The 25,809-nt window shown below is 37.6% G+C and overlaps 1 protein-coding gene across 3 annotated transcripts in view; it reads right to left on the bottom strand.

Annotated features, from left to right (window-relative positions):
* The window catches only part of FGF10 (fibroblast growth factor 10), an 88,908-nt gene extending 67,736 nt beyond the window's left edge, over nucleotides 1-21,172 (bottom strand). For all 3 annotated transcript variants that reach the window (XR_008502817.2, XR_010126382.1, XM_054489629.2), the window contains exon 1: nucleotides 20,851-21,172. Coding sequence is in view for 1 of the 3 variants with exons in the window: in XM_054489629.2 (XP_054345604.1) it covers nucleotides 20,851-21,172 (322 nt within the window). In the remaining 2 variants the exon portion in view is untranslated. The remainder of the gene's footprint in view (nucleotides 1-20,850) is intronic.
* Between the last annotated feature and the right edge of the window lie 4,637 nt (nucleotides 21,173-25,809).

Below are 25,809 nucleotides of genomic sequence, written 5' to 3' on the forward strand. Positions count from 1 at the left end.
CTAGTCTCATCACTTATTAACTACTCAGTGAAGTTACTCGGCTTCTCAGTAGCTTCAAATTTTCCCATCAGTACAATAGGATAACCTAGTATCCACACTCTAGGATTGTTTTGAGCATTAAATGAGTATACATATAAAGTACATAGGCCTAAGCATTCAATATCATTAGTTATTATTATTTTCTCCTATTCTAAAAACAGAACTGAAACAATATCTAAAACCAGGAGCTAGATATCAGTAGTTAAGACCATTCACCCAGTTTGCATTAATCATTCAGTGCCGCCTAAGAAAATTTTGTATGCTGTTTTTTTTTTAAAAACAAAGTCTATCTGTTTTTTAAATGTAATGTGCTAATACACAAAGTAATTTAAAAAAACACAGTGGCACATAAAGAACACATATGTTGATTAAAACTGAATTGCCTCAAAACCTTGCCCAAGATCAACATAGGGAAACAAGGATTTTTTTATAGTTAATGTAACAGATTATAAAAATATGACTTTAATAACAACCTATTCCAAATTCTAATTTTTCCCTTTCTAGTCCCCAGTCTGCTTCTTCACAAAATGTCAATATTACTAATTTAAAATTTTATTAATTCAGTCAGAGTGCCAGTCACTGAATAAGGACATGAGAGGGTAGGATGGTATAGGACTGAGGCAATGTATTTCTATTCTATCTATAATCATAATCACTAATAGGGGAAAAATATATAATAAGACAATTGATGGATGGCATTTTTCAATGAGTAAAATTGGAAATATGCAATTCAGATTCTTTAATAATAATTTTATGCCTTCTTTGGGGCACAAAACATTAGGACAAAGATGTCTTTGGCTAAGTGCCTCATACAACATAGCACAGCATATAACAACTAATTTCAAACCTCCACACCCCCATGAAGTCTTTTGGGACTGTGAAAAACCCAACCACACTACTTTAGGTTGTTGAGTACAATAATCTTCTCAGACTAATTAGTTATGGCCATTGTCAGTGGTTACATATTGCTAAATTCAGCTGAAACTATAGGTCAAGCTTATTAAATGACTTTGAAGCCTTTGATATGAAGAAAAAATATTTTTAAAAATCTGTACAGAAGAAAAATGTGTCAGTGTGTATTGTGTTATCAATTTTTTTGTTGTTTTGTTTTTTTGAGACAGGGTCTCACTCTTGCCCAGGCTAGAGTTCAGTGGCACCATCAGGGCTCACTGCAGCCTCATCCTAAGTGCAAGGGATCCGCCTCAGACTCTCAAGTAGCTAGGACTACTAGCAAGCACCATCATGATTGGTTAATTTTTTTAATTTTTTGTAGAGATGAGGTCTCCTTATGTTGTCCAGGCTGATCTCAAATTCCTGGGCTGAAGCCATCCTCCTGCTTTGGTCTTCCAAAGTGTTGAGATTATAGGTATGAGCCACTGCTTCCAGCCCATGTTGTCAATTCTTTATTAATATTTTCATATTCATGTTTCCTATGACTTTACAGGAGATATTCCATGAATTATATTGAATATGAATCTGGTATTATGTGTATTTTGTAGGTATAAAGAAATGTCACTTACACAGACATGAGCCTATAATTTGTATACTCATGAAACACCCAAGGTGGACAGAGTCACAGCTTTGACTGTAGTCCCAGTTCACTCATCTGAGAAAAGGTCATCTACAGGAACTGAAACTCAAACAATCTCCACAGCTGAAGGAAAGAATTTCTCACAATAGAGGACTTTTTTCTCAATAAACCATAAGACATTAAAGAACTGTTTGAGTCCAAAAGATGGTTCCTGAGGAAACTATAGAATCTCATCAATATTCCTTCTTCATGTTTCCAGTTTTGGAGGCTGGGCTGCAAATTCAAGTGATCACTTTGAGGGCTAGGTTTCTGCCAACACTCTTGGGGTTAGACGCACATATGCATAAATTCCTGTGTCTTAAAAAAGAAGAAGGGAAGAGCTCTCAATCCCTAAAAGTTTGTTTACACGACTGTCATTTGGTGTAGCATCCCCAGCTCTTCCTCATAAATAGCAGTGGCGGCGCACTCTGACATGGTGAGAAAACAGCCAGTTTTGATGAGTATCATTTCTTCTCTTCCCTCCCTCCAGCTTTAGCACACATGCACTCAGACACTTACAGGAGTGAGCTGAAAACTGACCTAATCTCAGATTTATCAGAAAATATCTTTCACCAAACAGGGAGCATTTAAACTTAAGCATATGTTTTAACTTATTTTAAAAATTACCTCCTTTTTATAGAATATACTGGAACTTTCTCCCTTTCCAGAATATGTGCAAAAACAGAAAATGTGCAAACCTGGAATATGTGTATGAAATTCATTCTGCCAAATTTTTCAGATTATCTCAAGCTCAAAAGACCTTTGGTCTTTTCTTCCATCATCTCTACACTTAATTTAGTGTTACTCTTAATTTTATTGTTTTTTAGAGATTGTTAAAGTTCAGATTTCTATGTTGGAACATATTTGCCCCCTCTCCTGCACCGCCAACTTTGTGCAGTGCATCTAGAATGAGACTTTTATAATTTGCATTTTGAGCAAGCACACTAGTTCATTCTGAGCATGTGGTCCCTAGACCCAAGTTTGAGAAATATCTATTATTGCCTGTTATTACTACCTATTTCCAATCTGGCTTTCCTCTCCTTCTCCAAGCCTGTTTTCTAAATGCTCATTAGAAGGAATCTTCTTATAAAGAGAAATAGGTAGGGTATGGATCTCAAATCAGAATGCACAACTCTTATCTGTGGGCATTCTATCGCTAAGAAAGTTTCAGAAACCTCGTGGGGATTGGAATGAACATATGCATTTATTTGCCTACTCTCAGATAATATGAGTAAAAATCCTTGAATGGCACTGGGGTTGGTAGAATTGATCCTCATGTGCTCTCTGTGCTCAAGGTAATCCTAGGTCACATTTCTTATCTCGTTCCCTTGCACTGGAGCCCCATTCCTAATTGCACCAACTTTCCCAATATCACAACCATCACCTCTCTTCTCAAATTACTATAGTCACAGCACTCAGTAGACAAAGAGTTTTGAGGAGAAAAAGAAGTGAGCTCCATAACACTCTAAATTAGCAGCTGTTTCAGTCAGCCTCAGCTCCATAAAAGCCCCATTACCCTAAGACTTGACAACAAAATATTTATCTGCTGTGTCTAACTTCATAGCCCCTATTACTATGAGAGGAACAAATTTTCTGTAAGAGGAAATGCCAGTTTTAGAATCTTATTTTTTTCCAGGCCATAAAAATTCAAGTGATATAAACAAAGATGTTAATAAATTTTAGGAGAGTTGTACTATGTATTATGGAAACATTTTGAGATGTGAGAGGCTTAAAGGTAGGATGTTAAAGGAATTCTACACATAGTGAGAGAAGATAGATGATAAAAGATGTTAGTTTCAAAGAGTAAATACACAGTAACGTCAACATAAATGTTGAAAAATAGTTCAGAATGTACCAGTTACTTTAATTTAATTACATTTGCTATGGTTTGAATATTTGTCCCCTCCAAAATTCATTTTGAAATTTAATCCCCAGTATGGCACCATGAACCAAAAGGTGATTGGTTCACAAATGCTCTGCCCTCGTGATTGGATTAATTCATTAATGGATTAATTGATTAATGGATTATAATGGGAGTAGAACTGGTGGCTTTATAAGAAGAGAAAGAGGAACCTGAGCTACCACACTCAGCCCCTTTGATGTGTGATGTTCTCTGCTGCCACGGTGCCCTGCAGAAAGTCCACAGTAGCAAGAATACCCTCAACAGATGTGGCTCCATGACTTTGGACTTCTCAGACTTCATAAGTGTAAGAAACAAACTTTGTTTCTTATTAATTGCCCAGTTTCAGGTAGTCTGTTACAAGCAACAGAAAATGAACTAAAGCAACACTAATTACCCATTTTTAAAAATTGGTCTTCTCTCACCTTTAAATATAAAGGGGCTTCTTTAAATAGGAAAGGTTCCCATTGGTTTAGCGCCCATCTTCAGAAAAGGGGCTCTTGGGCCAGGTTAATGGAAACCCTTTAATCAAGTCAGATTGAATGTATCGCCCCAAGGAAAAACAGGCTACTTTTATGGACAGGTTCTGTATCAAACAACCAAAGCCCTTTGCTTTTGTAGTGCCTAGCAGTCAAGGTATTGTAAGCAAATAAACTATATTTTAAAATAAAGTTTTAAAACTATATAGTCAACTAAACTTGTTATCCCTTTAGATTCAACTAAAATTTGAGGTTCCATTATAAGCCTGATACTTTGCTAGATACTTTTCATAGATTATTTCATTTAATCCTCATAGATGGAATGAGAAAACAAAAGTTTAGAGACTTTTCTCACTCACACAATTCGTAAGAGGTTGGAACTTACATCTATTTGAGTCCATGCTTAGTACTATCTACCACAAGATACTGCTTTGTTTTTGTCAAATTATCCTTAATTTGGGCTGCACAAAGTTGTCTTAGATTCCTGTATTACTTTTCTAGGGCCGATATAACAAATTACTACAAAGTTGATGGCTTAAAGCAACGGAAATTTATTCTCTCACAGTTCTGGAGGCCAGAACTCTAATATCTGTTTCCCTCGGCTGAAATTAAGGTGTTGGCAGGGTTGTATTCCATCTAGAAGCTCTCCAGGGGAGCATCCATTGCCTGCCTCTTTCAGCTTCTGGTGCCACATTCCTTGGCCACATTCCTTGGCTCATGGCCTTACCACCATGTTCAAAGCCAACAGTGTAACATCTTCAAATCTCTGCTTCTGTCCTCAAATAATCTTCTGCCTTCTGTGTGTACATCTAATCTCCCTCTGCTTCTCTCTTATAAGGACATTTGTCATGGTATTTGGGGCCCACTTGAATAATCCAGGATAATCTCCTCATCTCAAAATCCTTAATTTAATCACATCTGCAAAACTTTACCATATAAGGTAATAGTCACAGGTTCCAGGGATTACAGTCTGATATTTTTGGGTGGCCATTATTCAGGCTTCTATATCCCACCTAAATTAAAGCCCAAAATCTCATTTAAGTAACAGCAGCTCAAAAATCTCAAATTGTATAATGTAAATAATGGAATTCAGATATGGATAAGACTCTGGGTATGATCTATCCCGGGCAAAATTATTCTCCATTACTGAGTCCATAAAACTAGAAAAAAAGTTATCAGTTCCTAAAATGCAATGGTAGAACAAGCATAGTATAACAGTTATAAACATTCCTATTCCAAAAGGAGAAAAATGTAAAGAAGAAAGAAGTCATTGGTCCCAAGCAATTTCAAAATCCAGCAGGGTGAACTCCACTAGGTTTCAAGGCCTGGGAATCAACCTCTGTGACTTGAGGGTCCTGCCTCAGGGCACATGGCTAGAGTCTCTGCTTCTATGCTTCTGCACTTCCTTTGTACCCAAGGCTCTGCACTCACGGTGATCCTTTTTCTTTAAAGTTATCATGTGTTTGCAGCTGAATAGTTTTATCAACTTGCCTGTAGAATTTTGGGAGTCTGACAGCCTTCCTTCAACTTGCTTTGTCTTTGTCTATTTTAGTTTCAGCTGGCAGTGTTTCTGCTGATACAACATTCTCAAAAACTCTGTGGTCCTCCTGTGTATGTCACAGGGATTCATGCCATGAGAGGGTTCTCTACAAATCTTTCCTAGGTAACCTCATCTCTATTCCTGACTTCTGCTAAGGTGGCTGAGGGAATCCATCCTTCACATGTTTCATTTCTTCAACACTATCATAAGGTTGTCTAGTTGTACCCTTAGCCTTCTCTTCAGAGCATGCTTTCCTAACAGTGAATCTCCTAACTTAGCATCTTTTGCAATCTGGATAGGCTGAGAATTTCCCAAATCATCAAGTGCTATTTTGATTCTGCTTAACAGTTCTTTTTTCACTTTATCTCCTTCTTTTTGCATTTTACTATAAACAGGAAGAAGAAACCAGGCTGATCCTTCAACACTTTGCTTGGAAATTTCCTCAGCTAAATATCCAAATTCATCACTTACACGTTCTGTTTTTCACGCAACGTAGAACACAGTTCAGCTACATTTCTGTAGCTGAAAGGATTGCCTTTCTTCTAGTTTTCAATAACATATTCTTAATTTCCTTCTGAGCCCTCAAAAAAAGCACTGTTAATATTAATATGTCTACCAACTTTCTGTTTATGATGTTATGTGTATTCTCTAAATGAGGTAGGCATTCTCTACTGTGCCTCACACCTCCTCCTAAATCCTCACCTTAGCACCTTTTATCCTCCTATTTCTAACAGAAGTCTGTTTAAAGAAATTCAGGTTTCTTTACCATGTGCTTCAAAATCCATCCAGCTTATGTCCACTGTCCACTTCCCAAGCCACTTTCACATTTTTAGGTTGAGTTACAGCAGGACCCTGCTCTAAGTACCATATCTGTATTGGTTTCTTATGGCTTCTGCAACAAATTACCACAAAGTTGGTGTCCTAGATTAATATAAATCTATTCTCTCAATGTTCTGGGGACTAGAAATCCAATATCAATTTTTCTGGGCCTAGAGCAAGGTCTCAGCAGGGCCAAACTCCTCTGTAGGTTCTAGGGAGACAATCTGTTCCTTTCCTCTTCCAGTCTCCTTGGCTCATGACTCCTTTGTCCATCTTCAAAGACAACAACATCGTATCTTTAAATCTTTCTGTTTCCATTGTCAAAATGCCTTCTGCCTTCTGTGCTTCTACGTATGTCTAATCTCCTTGTATCTCTCTTATAAGGGCACTTGTGATGGCATGAAGGGCCTACCTGGACAATGACGATAATCTCCTCATCTCAAGATCCTTAACTTGATCACATTTGCAAAAACTTTACAAATACAGTAACATTCACAGATTCCAGGATTAGAAGCTGATGTCTTTGGGTGGTCATTATTCAGCATAATACAGCTATATTTCCTAATATAGGTACACTCCAGGAATCTGGTCCTTAGTCTGTGAAATAAATATACTAAACTAAAATATTCTAATAATTATTTAGTTCAATACAATATTCTAATAATAATTTAGTTAAATACACTCATATTATAGATTAAGTCTCTGAGGCCAAAATAAAGTAAATGACCTGCTTAAGATCCACAGTAAATATTTTGACACAGACAAGACCACTCCCTTTACTCCCACTCCTTACAGCACTTTATTCTTCCTCTCTAAAATAATTACTAAGAATTGCTCATTTTTAAATAACCACCAAATTATCCAAGAATCCATAAACACAACTCTGAAACTAGAAATAACTGTCTCATAGTCAGGAGGAATTTTAAAGGGGATAAAGTAATTTTTAATCTCCACTGAATGTTATCAGTAGTAACCTTAGGAAAAGTAGAGAAACATGAAAAATGATTCACTTCATGATTACACACTTTTTAATTCAGAAATTTTAATGAATTTAAGTACTTAACAGTCTCTTAAATAATGACAGCCCTACTAACTTATTTTTCAAGTTCTCAGAATTATAGAGCTTAGAACTAAGTGAAATTTTAAGAGCTAATTTACTTCAACCATCATTTCAGGTAGGTAGCATATTAATCACCTTTCCAGACCAGGTGACTGAACTTTGAGAATCTAAGTAAGTTGACCAAGATCATGTGGTTAAAAGCAGTCATTTACTTAATAATATATAGAAAGAGGACTTATTATATGCAAATTACTATCTTAAGTGCTTGCATGTAAAAGTCAATGAGGTATGGTTCTCACTCTCAACAAGTTTTCTGTTTATGAGGAAACTAGATGGGTAAACAGTCAACTAATCAAGTGTAGTATTGTATTATAATGCTAGGTATATGGTTTTTGGAAGCACAGGTTTTGAGAGGACAGCAGGAAGGTTTCCCAGATATGACATCTAAGTGAAATTTGAAAAGAAGAAGAGCTGGGAAAGAGGGCAGGGACATCATTCCAGGCCAACCTAGCAGTGTCTGGCAAGGCTGAACATGAAGGGACAAGGAAGGTTCTAGAACTGAAATCAACATAAAATAGCTATAATGGGCACTGTAGTAACAAACGAGGCCAGGGAGTTGGTAGGGAGTAAATCATGAGGGTCTTATATGACATGTGAAGGAATATAGAGATTACATGATATTATATGACATATGACATGTGATGTGATGGAATGTAGTAGTATCTAAGAGGGAACTAGCTTGTGTGGATTTGTGCCTTACATAGACCACACTGATTAAGACTAGGATGGTCTTGTGATAGTACACTGAGACTGAACAGGTGTTAATAATAAAATGCCAGAACAATAGACATTTACTGGGACTGTCCCAGGCAAGCAAAGATAGAAGATCACCATCACTAAGACTGGCCTAGGTTTTATCCTCAATTATGTTAAATCTATAATGTCAGTCTGGCACAATAACTTTTAGGCCTAATTTTCTCATCTAAACATAGTATGGGTATAACAATGATGATCTTACCCATATTACAAAATTTTTTTGAGAATCAGTTGATGCAAGCATTAATCTGCCGAATTTTTTATTATTCGATGATTTAAGGAATTTTTCACATAATGGAATAATTAGTAACAACACAAGCAGTCATGGCATAAAAGAGTAATGAGAACTAACATTGTCGAACTCTTACATGGTGTTAGGTCCTATATTTAATACAACTTTACATTTATAGTATCATTTGTAAATTTATGACTCATTCTTCCAACAGTGGTGAGGTGGGTTTATCTAAACTTAAAAGATGCAGAGACCAAGACCCAGGGAGTAACTTGGCCAAGATCACACAACTATGAAGTTTTATAAATAACCCAGATTCTACACCAAGAAGTCTGACTCGAGAGCTCATAGTGTCAGTAGGGGGGTGTAGTTGTATATATGCTGTCTGTATGTTTCTCCTAGTTTGTTTAAAAAACACTTACATGTACTCCTTTTGCAGAAAAAGAAGTTTAGCATACTTTGTTTCTTTTTCTGATGATCTAAACCAAGTAAATCTAAGACAAGTTAGAATACAAATGCCAAAAAAAAAAAAAAAATCCCACAACTAGAGCAAGAAATACTGATGCTTCAGGTGTTCCTTTTGGGGATTTTCTGGAAATTACAAAACCTCTTCACAGTGAAATATACATATTAAGAACTTTCGAAGTTCCAAGTATTTTAAATTTTAAAATAATGATCATCTGGCAAATCAGAAATATGAAGAATAATGTCACTTTAGTGAAGAGCAGAAGAACTCTTCTTTTCCATGTCCCTAGTATAAAACAAGTTCTTTTTTCTTTTGATTAAGCTACAATTTCTTGCTACTTACTATATTTAGATTGTCAATTATAATATAGATAATACTCCTTTGAAATATTCTTCCACTTTCTTTTCTTTTTTACTTCAAAAAGTAAAAATGAAAAAAAAAAGTAAAGGGCAAGTTTAAATAAAAATCATGTCAATGTAATATTTTGCCAGAAAGTTTAGATCCTCAAATGTAAGGATAAATTTACATACTTCCCTCTCACATGATACCACCTTCTACTGTACTTTGCTTTGTCTGTCAGAAGATGCCCACCTGCATGCAAACTTTGTTTCCTGCCTGTGATTTCCTGAAAACTTCATGTTTGACTCTGCACCCACACACTTCTGTGCCTTCGTTTAGAATATTCTTCCTTCTCTTGTTTTACCTCTGTCTAGCTGGAGTCCCTTATCCTCAGTGTGACCCCCTGATGTCATGCATCTCTCCCTCAGTTAGAGACTGCTGTTTACTTAAATTCTGCCCTGCTTCTTGGCATTCAGTAGAAACTGCCTTATATGCTCTTCCAACTCCCTGTGACGATCTCCTCTTTCTACTTCTAGACTGCAAATGCTTTAAGGGTATGAGCCTAAAAGGTCACAGTAATAGGATGAGAAACAAAAAACAACTACCAAGTTTAATAAGAACTAAGTATCTGTGATAATGCTGGCTCGAAACTGTAAGTTGAAATATAAGACTTATTCTGAAATATTTAAAAATTAAGAATTACTTTTCTTTGTTGCCTTTTATTCTATAATCATCAAATCTCCATGGTTACCTATTTTGCTATTCTGTTTTTCTTTCTTTTAACCTTTTACAGCTTGTGTCCTTGCAAATATTCATCTTCTATTCTTTATTTTAAGCACCTTGTTCTCTCCTCAAGTTACCTTCATTTTCAAATACAGGTTGAGTATCCTTTATCTGAAATGCTTGGGACCAGAAAGGTTTCAGATTTTGGATTTTTTCAGTTTTTGAAATATTTGCTTATACATAATGCGATATCTTGGGGATGGGACCCAAGTCTAAACACAAAACTAATTTGTGGTTTATATACACATGGCCTGGAAGTAATTTTTAAAAATATTTTAAATAATTTTGTGCATGAAACAAAGTCCATACACATTGAACCATCAGAAAGCAAAGGTGTCACTATCTTAGCCACTGATGTAGGTAATCTGTGGTTGTTTGGCATCACCATCATTCCTGACTCTGAATTTAAATGCTACTGATAAGCAATCATTTTCTTACACTTATTCATACATAAGTACTTAAGAGTAAACAACATGACATACCACTATTACAGTGAAAAAATCATGTGTTGGGGGTAACTAGGCAGCACAGTAGCATCACCAGAATACCTGTATCAGCTGTTAAGTAACAGCAGCTGAAGGGGGATGGGAGGGTCTTTTTTCCCCTTGGGGATGCTGAGTAAACTGTGCCCCTGTGTTTGGACTGTGATCTGTTATATGAGGACAGGTTTGGAATTTTCTACTTTTGGCATCATGTTGGCACTCAAAAAGTTTTGGACTTTGGAGCATTTAGGATTTGAGATTTTTGGATTAGAAGTGCTCAATCTGTTTCTTCTACCAATTTCTTAAAGAACCAGGCCTCTACTTTTTCCCCAAAACTTCAGAACATTATGAATATTACAATTCCAAATCAAATTTCAGGTAGTTCTATTTTGAGACAGAGTCTCGCTCTGTCACCCAGGCTGGAGTGCAGTGGCGCGATCTCGGCTCACTGCAAGCTCTGCCTCCCGGGTTCACACCATTCTCCTGCCTCAGCCTCCCCAGTAGCTGGGACCACAGGCGCCCACCACCACGCCTGGCTAATTTTTTGTATTTTTAGTAGAGACGGGGTTTCACTGTGTTAGCCAGGATGGCCTTGATCCCCTGACCTCATGATCCGCCCGCCTCGGCCTCCAGAAGTGCTGGGATTACAGGGTCAGCCACAGCGCCTGGCCAATATTTCCCTTTTTAAACAAAAGCCAAGTATATTTCTCCTTCCTGCCTCTTTCCTCAATTCCGACATTGTTAATTTCCACTTCACCGAATAATATAATTGTTGCTTTCCTGATGTTTCCCCCTGAAATAAGAGGAAGCATCGTATTTACTTTTTCTTTATATAGTATCCTTTTGATTAAGGCTTATGATGTGACAGGCACCATTAAGCTGTATGTGTGTCAATTCAGATTTCAAACTTCTGCCACATCCAGCCTCAATGTGCCTTCTCTGTACTTCTTGAATGAGGCACCAAACTCTCCCTTTGCAGTTCCCTTCTCACCTCTTCAAAAGGCTTCTCTAGCAGTGCTCTTTGGAGTAGTTCCCTTCTCACCTCTTCAGAAGGCTCTCTAGCAGTGCTCTTTGGAGTAGTTCCCAGTTGTTTTCTATTAAAACACTGTACTTATGTCATTGATAACACTCACTTCAATTTTTCATCATATCACCTCTTGGTTAACTTGTTTTTTGACGTTATCTGTGGAGAGTGTAAGCTCTATGAGAGCAGAAAAACCAACTTTTTTCAACAATGCATTTATTCGTGTCTCACACACTATCTGACACAAAGCAAGCACTCAAATTTCAGATGAATGAATCAATGAATGAATATACAATCTCATTTCATCTTTACCGTATAGTGAAAAGGTAGGTATTGTTAATATCCTTGTTTTACTGATGACAACTTGCCCAAAGTTATCAACTCTTACCTCACAGTTTGCCTACAGGTCTGTGGCTTCAAAGCCCGCTTTCACTCCAGGACTATGCTTTTTATCCCTTTGAATCAAAGCCCATACTTTTAATCACTCTATCATACCTCTTCTTTAGCAGGAACTGGAACTTAGCTTTCCTTACTTTGATAGCCTGGCTGCGATGACTTCTGTGGGACTTCTCTTAGATCATAGGTTCTCATTTCAGTTAATTAAACATCCAGTTGAATGCCAGGGCTTGGGTTATATTTCCCTCACACCTTTCTTGTCATGTCAGCCCTTTTGCAGTGCTACTCATTAGCTTGATCTCTTTCCTGAGAGTTCAAAACCCTTGTCTTCATCACTCCAGCAAAGCATCTCCTCCTCCTTTCACAGTATGTGTCTAAACACTCTAGGGCCTCTTCTCTTCTTCAACTTTTCCCTCTGGCTTCTAAAAAGTTTCATTATGTGATCTTTACTGTCTCTCTTGCTTCCTGGATGTCAGCATATTTGAGCTCTAAAACACTATTTTTGTTCATCAGGTTTTTATACTATAATGTGATTAACATCACTAGCACTTTTCTTTCATACTTGTGGAATCATATCCTTCTGCAGAGATATTCCCAAAAAATGACACCCAAAATCTGGTAATTACTGCTATGAACACCATTATAAAGGTATCTTACTTTAGACTATCAATAGTATGTAAATCAGTGTCATATGTTACCATTTACCCCATGTTACAGAATATTAATTCTTCTTTTAATAATTCTATCAGTAAATTAAAGTTACTTAAAATTTGAAAACAATTGTAAAAACAAGCTTGACTTTTATTATTATTAAAACAGATAAATTTAACTTATGTCAATAGTCAGATTCTGCATATGATAAACTTAAATCTAATTCATCAACCAGTGTCAAAAAATTCTTAGAAGAAGTATATGAAAACACTTATGGAATTAATTCAGATTCTAAATCCTGTTGGTGTTTCAAAAATTCCTAGTAAAGGCATATGTATTTGTATATTTGTTTCACCTGACATACATATACCTATTTTACATTGTTTCGTGATTTAAAAAGTTTTATTGAGAACCTAGGTTTTGTTTTTAAAAGCCACGTATATTTGACAGGGGTACACAGAGAAGCTTGATAATCTAAGTGTCATTCTGGAAGTTGGGAATATCAAAGACGTCCAAATCATCATTCATCTTTTTTAAAATAAATGAAAACTAAAGTAGAAAAATATAAGTGTTCAGGCTGGGTATGGTGGCTCACACCTGTAATCCCAGCCCTTTGGGTGGCCGAGGCTGGAGGATGGCTTGAGCCCAGGAATTTGAGACAAGCCTGGGCAACATAGGAAGACCGTGTCTCTACAAAACAAACAAACAAACAAACAAAAATCAGCAAATTATCCAGGCAGGGTGGTGATGCCTGCAATTCCAACTGCTTGGGAGGATCGCCTGAGCCCAGCAGGTTGAGGCTGCAGTAGGCTGTGATCATGAGTGAGACCCTGTCTTCAAAGTCATCTTCACTTTCTTTCTTTCATGGTAGTCCAGACAAAGGTAAAAATGTAAGAAAAATGGCAAAGTAGCTAGTAAGTGTTATGTACGCAAATAATTTAAAGGAAAATAGGAAAAGCAGGAAGAGTTATTGGGAGCAAAAATTTAACTTGGAGGAAAAATGCAGAATGATGATCTAGTAATGGGATAATCAGCACTCTGAAGAGGGCTTATATGTGGTTTGTCCACTTCACTTACAGCAGGGCTTAAAAGAAATTGACCTGGAATGCTGGGATAAGAAGGAATTCACTGCAGAATCGAAATGAGAAGACGGTCCTGATGGAGTACATTGAATTTACACCACTGAAGATTTTTATGCAAAATAAAAACAAAACTATCAGTTTTAGATGCTATGCATCTGAAAATGTCTAGGCCTCTGGCCCTGAATGTCACCTTGGATGCCAAGTAATATTAATGAATGACTTTCCCTGGGCTTAAAGGTATGTAGCCAGTTCAGAAACCAGAGAAAAGTAATAAAAAAACAAACACAAAACCAAGAAGGTGAAAATAATGGAACGAGGAAGGGACGATAAACTATTAGGGATTTACAATGCCTCAGAAGCAGGGTTGTCACAGACTGACTCAAAACAAAGCTATTAGAATGAAGTCAATGAGCCTTGAATTGTAAAGTCTCTATGAATATGTCAAGTTGTCCTCAACACAGGAGCAAAAAAGGTTAAGGATGAAATAACATGTCTGTTTATCAGTAAAGCATGTTAACACAAGGTCCCTGAAGAAAAGTAATAATAATTATAGAAAAACATTAAAAATACCTTTTTAAAAAAGTTCTAAATCTTGCAGCAATCCGACACTATTCAGAATTAGATGGAATTTAACCCACCCTATTCAGAATTAGGTTCTAGTTGTGGTGCAATTATTAGGTTTAGTTGACAATTCTTTGAAATTTGGGGTATATCAAGTTAATCAATACTTTGCCTTCTATTAGGGTTAGATGATTCATTAAGAGCTCAATGACATCATTCTTTGCAGGAAGCATGCCAAAACTTTGAAAATGATTCATTAATAATGCACATACTGACAGAATGGGTATAGGTAAAGGTGGACAGGTTTAGGTTGAAGAATTATTAGGTGAACTATAAAATAAGGCAATGCTTTACTGCCAGCACTATGAATCTATCAGATAGTAATTGGATGCACGTGTTAGCAGCAGTAAAAAGTCACTGTCCAGTTGTCCACCTTACATGGGAATCTACTCTGAGTGTCTTCTTTGATTTATTGTGCCAATTAGAACACAGTGTTCAAAGAAAGAACACAATTGATCTGATTTAAAAGCAAGGGAGCCTTTAAGGTCATTATTTTGTGGGTGACCTGGCTCCCTTTTAGATATCTTGAAACTTTCTATTTGTGTAAAATCTATACAAATTAAGTACTGGGTTTTAAACTGATTCTGTAAAACATCAAAATTTTGTATTCATTAATTCAGTATCAGAGTGTCACTAGTGGCTTTCCAAGATGCAGGTATATTTCCTTTCGCTAATTTTAAAAGTGCATTTCTAAGCTATTCTTTGTTGTACTGACTGACTGGCACAGATAAAGGTAACATGCACTGAGAAGAAAGAGTGCCGATTACAAAATTATGTTTTAAATCTGTGAAACAAAGTAATAAACACCCTTGGTCAAATGTCAAATGTAAATTATCTTAGATCATTGCAATATACCATGAAAGATTTAAATACATCTGCATAAATGACTTGAGACAAAATGAAGTTGATTACTTGTCTATATTGTGATAAAACTGTATTAAAATTACATAAACATGAATTGTATATTCCATCTTACTGTAAAATAAAATAGATTTATAATTTCTGGAAGGAAAATTCTAATATTTTACTTATATTAAGCAAACATCAACTATAAATGTTGACAGATGTTGGAACAGTAATACTAAAAATGTCATCCGAATTACTCTTCATTGCAAAGTTCACAGAATTAATGTTAAGATAGATTAAAATCACTTTGAACTAACACACATATATTACTCTTCTTTCTGAAGCATAATAAAGAAATACCATTTGCACTACAATGTCAGATAAGCATATAGACATTAAGGCTTAGGAAAGATGTAGTTATTCACAGGCAGCTCATAAATGGGAGGAACATTAGTTCCATTTCAAATGAGCTGTCAACTTTTTTTCAACATTTTGGCTTGTGGAAAGTTAGACATTTGGATAATAAATGGGGTTTGCTTCTGAACATTAAAGTAATTGTATAGAAATTTAAAGTGTTCATTCATGTTCTACTATAAGTTCTTTAAATTCTAAAGAAATGCACTGGAATAAAGCTTTTCACTCTAAACTGGATAGTATAAATGTAGAAGAAACTATGAAGACAATGGAGTTTATTTGATCCTATAAGACACGCTTCTTCTACTTCTTTTTCTTTTGTTAAAATTCTGTGCCTAAACATCATTTTGAAAACACCTGCTTTTAAAGAGTCATTCACACCTTTAGGTAATAGGTTACTGAAATATCCAAGACCTAGAATTTGGTGTCTCTGAATTCTCATGCTCCAATACGGGCATCTGATTCCTGACAACTGTTTCCTTAGTTTTCTCCTCGTAGGTGGTTATAAATCAGGTTTATGAAGAGGAAACTCTCTTGAATTGTGCATTTTTAATAGATTTATGGTAAAGCCATCAAAGTGGAGGGTCCATATGATAGGAATGCAGTAAAGGTAACAGGACAATGTCATGTAAACATTAAATACAGTGCCTTCCACCTTCATAAATCCTCAATGCTCATGATTAAATGCTGCCGGTTATAAATTATGCAACCAAATTCTAGAAACAACCACAACTGAAATAAGATACCAGTGGAAGCCATAAATTGTTTTTCTTCACAGAAAACTTTTGTGTCGTTATTAGGAGATAACTTTTGAGTTCCTATTTTCCTCAACAATTATTTTTTTCTCACTTCATTTAGCTTCCTACAATAAGCTCTAGTCCTGGTTAAAAAGGAATAATCCCAGATAATAATCTGTCATTTTATATGGTAAAGTGTCTTTTTGATTTGCAGGTTTATTTTAAAATTTTCTTAATATGTATGGCTTAAGTCTCTAAGATGTCGCCCTTTTTAGAGTCATATATCAGAAGTTTCTGCAACAGTCCAATTTATCACAGGTATTTACAATCAAATTATTTTATTACACATGGGAACAATTAAACATTTGGCCCTCAGCTGTAAACAATTACTATATAAAATGACATTCATGGATTTTTCTTGAATAGTCATGTATTCCTAATGACCTCTGTTAACATGAGTGAGATTGATGTATGTGTATTTTGTGTGCATCCATAAGCAATTATATTCCCAAATATCAAAAGAGAGAGTTCACCTAGAGAATACACTAACCTTGTCTGATATCATGTGGCCACCTGCAATGACACGTTTAATGTATTTGTTTTTCTGCAATTGTCATTTTATTTCTGTTCCAATTTAATTCTAAAGAACTGCTGGTGTTCACAGCAAGAAGCAAGTAAGGATTTGGATAATTTGCTTTTTAGAGATTTGAGGTGTCAAATTCTAATAAATTGATATTAATGTTGGAAGTAGCAGAAAGGTACAATAAGAAAGGAGAGATACAACCAATAGGCTGGGGCTTGAATCCTGGTTCTGCCCACATCTAGTTGAATGACCTTGGACAATTTACTTTTTTCAGCATGAGTTTTCAAATTTGAAAAATGTTGATAGTTATAGGACTATTATGATTATTAAATGAAGTGTGTATTTAAAGAGATAAAGCATATACTACACACTCTTTACATATTGATTTCTGTATTGCCTCCCATACTTCTTTCCCAGAAAGGCCCAGGAGCCTTTTTTGTGACTTTCCCTTTTTGGAATATCTATTCTTAATTGTCTCAAGTTTAGGGTACATTTTCCTTTCACTAGATCCCTCTTTTCTACAAATGACAACCATGGGAGAAGCTCACAGCTGTTTTACTCACATCCAGAAATAAGTCAACTGGTCCCAGTTGCAAGGATACCTAACAGCTGTATCCAGCCTTTCTAAGAGGTCAGAACTAAAGCCGAGTGGTAAGGTTTCAAGGGCAAAGCTCTAGATGTAAAGAATGATAAAACAAAACCTAAATGAGCCTGCACATATCTAGTGACAGATACACCACAGCTATTCTAAATTATTCAAGTTTTCTCAGACTTCCAGCAGGAGAAACATAATTCATCTCTGCTCTCTTTATTATACTCTCATATCATGGCAAAGAAGCAAACAAAAAGTATAGCCCCCCACCCTCAGAAATTATAATAATCACCCATATAGAGAGGAGTTTGTTAGCACATGTGGTCTTTTTAGAACCATCGAATTTCTGGAAACTAGCTTTGAAAGTAGAAGTTAAAAATGATTTTGCAATACTTATGGATGATTGTCTTACTTCCCTTTTGTTAGCATTCTGTTGGCAAAAAGCCAGTAAAACAGTTGTTTAATTACCCAGGACATCAAAAACATATAACCTCTTAGATAAGCTGTTATTGTATTTTAGCAGCAATAATACTATGGTCAAAAGTAACAAAGAAAATTAATCTTCAAATAAGCAAACCTCAAAAGAACAGCTTTGTGTATTGAGAATAATTAATAACTTGTTTAGGAAAATGTTACTGAAATGTAGTTTTTGGAAAAGGAACTGACACTCTTCAGAGGTTAGAGATCCTAGTATTTAACAAGCTACCATTTGGTGGACGGCTGGCTGGCTACCCTGTAGGCATGGTAAAAGTTTGTTCACATGTTATTATGCAACATTTAGACAATATCTTAATGATACCATGTAGTTCAGCTGAATCACTCCAGCTGGAAATTGTAGCAGCATTTAGATTACCTGGCCATATGTGAAATTAAGCCTTTTTCAATCTCTAATTTTCACTTGCTATGTATGTTTTGACACAGATGTTCTTGGAAAGCCTAAATTATTTATGGTTTGACAATATTTAGCAGAGTGAACCCCTCCCCTTTCACTGTTAACCATTGATTAAGATTGCATTACCATATAAGATATTTAGCTTGTCATTATAACAAGTAATATATGTTATCACAGAGAAAATAAAATATTAGTATATTTTGGACAGTTAGGATGGAACTTTTCTACACCCCTTTTATACAATATATATTGTATACTTTTCTTCTTTGCAGATAGTTCTTATTGTAAAGATGAAATTCAGTGTGTACTGTGGAAATCATTTTACTCTGCAGCTAATCACACGTGATTATTATTCTAGAAAATAGCAATTTAAGTTGTGTAAACTAAAACAGAGCAGATTTGACCTTAAGTCATATCATAAAGACATTTAAAGCATAGCACAAACATTTTTTAAAAAGAAAAAAGTTTGCTCAAGGATAACACTTTGAAACTTTATCATATTCTTTTGAGTTTTCTCCATGAAAAATAAGAAATCAGTCCATCGGATTTTTTTTTTTTTTTTTTTTTTTTTTTTTTTTTTTTTTTTGTTAATTCCCAGCTCACTCCATCCAGCCCAATGTTTGGATAGCTTCTTCCCCATCCTCCTAACTGAATGACACCACAACTATTTTGTTTTAGAAGTAAATAAAGTTTTTAAATTTTTAATCGAAAAACCTTAAAGGTTATATACATAGGATCTAATGAATTCAGGTAACAAATGACTTTTAAGCAAAAGTAATTGTCATCATTATGACATTATTTCAGCTACTTTCTTTGAATCAGATAATGTAGTACTTAATATCTTTAGTATGAAACATAAAATGAAACACTTTAAAAGCACCTCTACACATATTTTTATTACTTATATTGTGAATTTTAGTAAATAGAACCAGTGGCTGAGGAGGAACAGAAGTTAATGTTGAATGGGTGTGCATCCCCACAGAAGAAAACTAAATTCTTAATTCTTGTAAATTTGTATTCAAAAATAAAATGCTAAATTCTGGTCAACTGTCATTCCCATTAGTACCTGGTACTTTCTAAACCAAGGAATCTTGAAATGTTTGACTGATGTATTTAAGTTAGCTGACAATCTATGCTTAGAATTCCTGAACAACTAACACAAAAATGTCCCCTTTAAAGGTGACTTGGAATTTACCATTCAGATAATGCCAAATGGTCACTAAAGATGTTTAAACATCATTGTCTACTGTCTTCAGTGTGCCATTACAGAGCCTTGGGTTCCTTTCACATAACAATCAATAGGCGATGAACAAGTCTCACCACTTGAAAGTAACTGAGAAAGGAAGTCAACAGAGTAATCTGGGTTTGCTGAGTTGATTCAAGAAGAGACACAATATCCACCCCTCTTCTTCTAGTTCTCTTCCCCCAACCAGCCCACACCCCTGCAAGAAAGAAATAAGGGAAAGAGAGAAAGAAGGAAAGAGAGAGGGAAAAGGCAAGACCAAAATGTAGGGATCCCAGGCATAATTTACGCTGAGGAAAAAACGTCACACTGTGGGATAAACTATAGCCATGGAAACAGACTTATGACTTTTACTTTGAAAATAAAAGAATGACAATGAAATTTGTGTGAGGTCTGTGTGAATCCAGTCCCAGATGTTTACAATGCTGTAGTAGTATGGCTCTGCAATATGAGAGGTTTCAGAAGGAACAGTACAACAGGACACCACAAAGCAGTGCATACGCTATTGACAATGCAGACATGAGCATCATGTTACCAAGAGGGAAGGCAGGCAGAAGACAAATAGCAGCGGTGGTGCCTGAAAAGCTAACTTCATGGACTGCAATCACTCAAACTAACATAAGGGACCCAAAACAAAACAAAACAAAAATCAAAACCAGAAAAATGCTTTTCGCTCATATCTAGAGGTAGTGGGGTAAAGGGATGGGGGTGGGGAGAGAGTGGAATTGACTTTACTTTCTTAAATAGAGTTCCCACAAAGCCCCTATAATTGACAGCGGATAATTATTTTCAGCTTGAGGAGCCTGTCCCAAAACTCTTAACAAGATTGCCAGGGAAAAGAAACAAAATGTGTTTACTTGAGCCATTTCCAGAAGGAAGGAAAAAGAGCTCTTTGGATGAGGTGGGAAGGGCGGTGGAGAGAGAAAGGGGCATCTTTGCACTGCAACAACTCTCTTGAGCGCCTTGCGTGGTCCGGCCGGTGACAGGCTGGAAGGAAGGGGTGGGTAGGGCGGCAAGGGGTGGGGGATGTGAAGGGAGCGCGCTTAGGGGAGGGGATGCGGCAGCACAATGTATACACGGGGGTTGGGGGGTGAATTAGTGTGAAAGTATTCCACTTAATCATTTTACAGGGGTTGGGGACGTAAATATTTAGCTGGCCACATCTGGAACAGATTTCCACCCCCCCCCCCGTGTGGGCTGGGGGTGGATAATTGGAAGGAGAGGAGCACGCATTTGTTACTTACTGTACGGGCAGTTCTCCTTCTTGGTCCCGCTGACCTTCCCGTTCTTCTCAATCTTGAGAAAGTACTTGGTGAAAGAGAATAGCTTTCTCCAGCGGACATCTCCTTGAAGGTGATTGTAGCTCCGCACATGCCTTCCCGCGCTGGAAGGAGAGGAGAAGGAGGAGGAAGAAGAGTTGGTGGCCTCTGGTGACACCATGTCCTGACCAAGGGCTTGGCAGGTGACAGGGACGGAAGACACCAAGAACAGCAACAAAAAGCAGCAGCAGCAGCCGGGCAGGTGGGGAAAGGCTGAGGCACAATGTGTCAGTATCCATTTCCACATTGTACTGAAACTCTCGGCACTGGAAATTGTCTCATCAGAAGGAACATACTGGAAGGGTAAGACCCGATGCAAGGCAAGGGGAGAGCTCGAGGTGGTGGCTGCTGGTTAGCTCCCTCTGGGCGCGGATCTGGCCAGAAGTGAATGCACCAACATCCATAACTCCTCGGAAAAGCCGGCTGACTCCCCTGGCTCCTTTCTCGGATCCGCTGCCTGCGCCTCTGGAGCCTCCTGGTGAATGGTGGACGTGGGTGGCCGCAGCAGCAGGAGCTGGTGGTGGCGTTGGTGGTGTTGGTCACCAGCGCTCTTCGCTCCCCCAGGAGTTACTTTGTTCTCTTCTTTACTCCTTTCTTCACCATGTTAGATGCCAAAAAGGTCTGAAAAACAGATGACAGCACGGTGAACAAAACCCAAGGGAGGTGGGGTGGGGAATAGGGGGAGATATCTGCGCCCCTCTGCGGTTGGCACCTTCTGGTCTCTCTCTGCGGAGCCCCAGCCTGAGAGCCACTTCTACAAGTATATCCCTTTGGAGTTGTCAGAAGTGGAGGCAGCTGCCCAGTCGCCGTTGTTTTCTTCCCTCTCTTCCTTTCTGTTTTTAGTGGTGCCTGCCGATTTGAAGGCTGCCGAAAGTCACTTTTTGTTTTGGGGGACGGCGGCTGGTGTTTTGTATAGCCCTATCCCCCACCTCCTTCCTTTGGAAAGTCCGCTTGTAAACAGGTTGAAGCCTGGAGTCTAAATGTCAGTGATTCTAAGCCAGAGGTGGGCTCTGCCTCTGCTGGTCAAACCTCATTTGCAGGGGTGGAGAAGAGGGGGGAGGGGGTCAACCGGCGGTGGGACATCTGAAACCCTAGGCTGCTGGGAACGCCAGGGAGAGGGAGGGTGAAAGGGGCAGAGAAGGGGGTGGGGGAGCAGGGGAGCGAGGAGAGAGCGCGATGCCTTTGCACCGAGCTCGGGGGCTGCCAGGTCCCTTCCTCGCCGCGGCTGTTGCGGCCGCAGCCTCCGCCGGCGCCTCTAGCTCTGGCTAATTCGCTGCTAAAGCGTCCTGTGCTTGCAGCGCCGGCCAAGGCGCGGACGGTATCTTCCCGCTTTCCGAATTTTGCTGTCTTCCAGCCTGAACCAATCCCTTCTGGGGAGCCCCTTTCTCACTTGCTTTCCAGCGTAGGATCTCCTCCCCCCACCCCCATTTCTTTTGGCAGTGAAGTACTTGAGAGCCACCTGGAGCCTGGTGCTTGGCTGACTTTTCCCCCCTTCTCACTCCCAGAAGAGGAGAGGGCTGGGAGAAAGCAGAAGATGCTGAGGATTTTAAACCGTCCAGAACAGCAGGTTATAAACTGGTCGGAGCGAGCACAGAAAAGGAAGACATAATTAGTGTCCTTTCCTCCTCTGCTGCCAGCTTCCAAGGAGGTCTCCTCTTTAATGAATCACTGATTTCTCGCTTCCGTTGCTGAAGTAAAAAGTTCACACTTTGGCCCTCTCTGCCTTTTAAGCTCAGGGAGATTTATCGTCACCCTTAAAAGTTGCCTTTCTCGGCGCAAATGAAATCAGGGACCCAAATAACCGATTTCTAATTGCTAACATGAGCCCTTCACTGAATCATGCGTGCACTTCAAAGCAAACGCACTTTATGGCGATCGCAAAGATTTTACCATATAATTTGGCTGAATACCCTGCTGTCTGTTTTCTTTTTTATGCAATTTCCTTTGCACTTTGTCATAAAGGGGAGGTTTTTTTTTTCTATCTTCACATTTAATGTTTAAAGGGCTCTGTTTTACAATATCACTGCACTACTAGTCTTCCTCTTCTTTTCACACTCTTTCAAGTCACCCCAACTCCTCCCTTGCTCTCAGAAACTAGCTCACAGCCCAGGTATTGACAGAACTAAGTCCAAGGCTAAGAAGCCTTTGCCAAGAGTTAAGAGGCACAAAAAAGGAAATACTGTGATAATCCATTCCAATCTGAATAAGAAACAGCTCCTAGAGGACCACTTCTTTAAGAATGACTCTAAACTAGGGAACGTTTAACTAGAAGGAATGCCTAAACATGTACTGGAATGAACTATCTATGTCACATAGGACAGTTAGACATTTGTATTTTGTTGAAGCCTACAAAATTGCCAACATTTTAAGGTTTTGTACCTACAAAAGTGGTAATTTCATATGTTTCAACCTAAAATTAGGCTGCCAATGTAAGACAGAGAAACACTTCAAGGTGAACTGGGAGTTTAACAACAGCAACTGTAATTTGGAGGGAACAAATTAGAAGAGTCTGTGTTCACACAAGTTAGGATCCCTATAATGTGTGTTTGACCTCCATATTGGTTGTGAACCAGAGGAAATGCAAAGAAAAAAGAATTAGCTTTAGAGATGAGCATTAGGAATGATTGCTCAATTAAGTATTTAGTGACTTGAAAAATGAGTTTACATGAATGTTCTTATATTTTTCTGTGTATTCAAATCCTTTGAAATAGAATCATTTGATACTAGAATCAGGATTTTAATTGCATTAGTTATAACTCATGCAGTGCTTATTTAGGAGAGTTCAACAATGTGGTGAACGTTACAATAGGTTTTTAAAGTTTAATATAATTAGCTCTAATTTCTGCAGATATTAATTGGAAAGTTAAGCAAATAAAGGGCACACATCAAACAAGTCTTTTTCTTTAGGATACTGAAAAATGAACCAACAGTGCTAATTTCAATGTTTTAGTTCACAGTTTTATACCTGAGAGGACAAATGGGGCTGAAAGACAGTGTAGTGTTTCCCATGGATTTGGGTTTCAGCCCAATGGTCCAGAAGAATCCAAATATTTGAATTTACAACTAATTAAAACTACATTTTTTAAAAATTATGTTTGATGAAACCATACAATAAAGATTCTGCTGTGAAAAGTTACAAAACACAGGAAGTTATTATTTTGGGGTTTCTCTACAATAGGAACCAACACTATTGATGCCACTTTGGGGTTTAACAATTTTTGTTAAACTCACCCTAGACATGTGCCCCTCCAATCCAAAGCTAGTCCCTCTTTCTCCCTCTCTCTCAAACACACATCTACCAACTTTATGTTCCAGTAGAAGAAGCTATTCAGATCTTTTAGCTAGGAGTTTCTTTTTCTTTCTGTCTAAAATGAGGGAAAAGATGTCTTTAAATTTTCATATTAAAATCTGGTTGCAGCAGGTGCAGTGTTTGAAAGTTCTAGAGCCCCTTCGTCGCTCTTCTGTACAGCGTGATGACAAGAGGGCATTTACAAAACAGCCCAAAGGAAAAGCTGACATAGCTTTTTAGATTATATCTCATTCTTCTTTTTCTTTTCTGTGCAGCCTTTCTTTTACAGCACAGTTGAATCCCTAAATACCCGACTACTTTGCATTGTTAGGTCACCTCTTAGGTTAGCCCGAGAAAGCCTGAGAAAAGTTCCACAGGAAAGATGCACTATTTAACGGAATTCAATCTCTCCCAATAGATTTGAATCACTAACATAAATGTATGAATGTAGATTATATCTCTGTAATGAGGCCTGAATCATTCTCAGTTACTTCAAAGGACTGAAATTCTACCTTCCTTTTTTAGCTGCAATAATCAGGTCTTAATGGGTTCCTTTATTAATTGTTTCTTTGCTAGGATTGAAAAGGACAGTACAAGCTTCAGATTAGAGTGGTACCTACTAATTCTCAAAGGCTGTTTTTCTCTTTTATCCAACTTCTGGAAGGCATACTTTATTTCTATGCCCTAAACATATCTGCTACTATTAGGCTAGCTCTGTATTGAGAGAAATAGATGCAGACTTTTGTTACATGTGATGTCTTGAGAAATGATTGAGGCTTTTTAAAACAAGACCATGGCAGCAGCCATTGAAGAATCCTAAAACCTGGCTCTTGAACCTCAGAGAAGCAATCAGTGTATATACTAGCAGATCCTTCTGTAGCTATTGTGTTTGAGCAGTTTACATTTTACGTATGTATTGCCTGGATTCTTTATGTTGCTCAGCACTATCTGTGGTTCAGTTACAAGATGTGTGCCCTATTATGTATGATGTTATTGGCAGTGTCAGTAAGCTGCTTCAAGTAATGCTAAATCAGGTCAAAAGTCAGCCTTGCTGTTCAAAAATTTAGGCATGTGCAGGCCTCGTTTTTTCACCCTGTGGTGCAGACCTTATGAGTAAGTGTTGCAGCCTATTTTTCCCTTTTGGACACAGAACATGCCAGTTTTAAGTCATTGTTAGGACTTGTGCACTTCCCAGGCTGCAGCTAGAAATGATGCTAATAATCACTCACATTTGGGTGAATGAAGCAGTGATACCTTATTGTTTTTAAACCATGAGCTTCAAGTGAACAGAAAAGAGGTGTTATCCCACAGATAGTAGTGTGCAGTGCTTCAGAGCCAGTGGGAATCTTAGCTACAACTGAATCCAACACATGCATTTTATAGATGAATAAGCTGATTCCCAGGTCACTCCATGGTAGACCAGAATTTGGAACTCCTGTGACAGACCTTAGGCTATTACCCTAATTTTTGCAACACCTGTCCTGTTTATATTCTTTTTCTTCCTCCCTACTTCCTTTCTTACCATTGACCATTCATCATTCTAATATATCTAAGATGGCAGAGTAGAAATGATAAAAAGGGTTAGGGGTTTAGTC

This window comes from Pongo pygmaeus, chromosome 4 (assembly GCF_028885625.2).
Source record: "Pongo pygmaeus isolate AG05252 chromosome 4, NHGRI_mPonPyg2-v2.0_pri, whole genome shotgun sequence".
In the NCBI taxonomy this organism is placed as follows: Eukaryota; Metazoa; Chordata; class Mammalia; order Primates; family Hominidae; genus Pongo; species Pongo pygmaeus.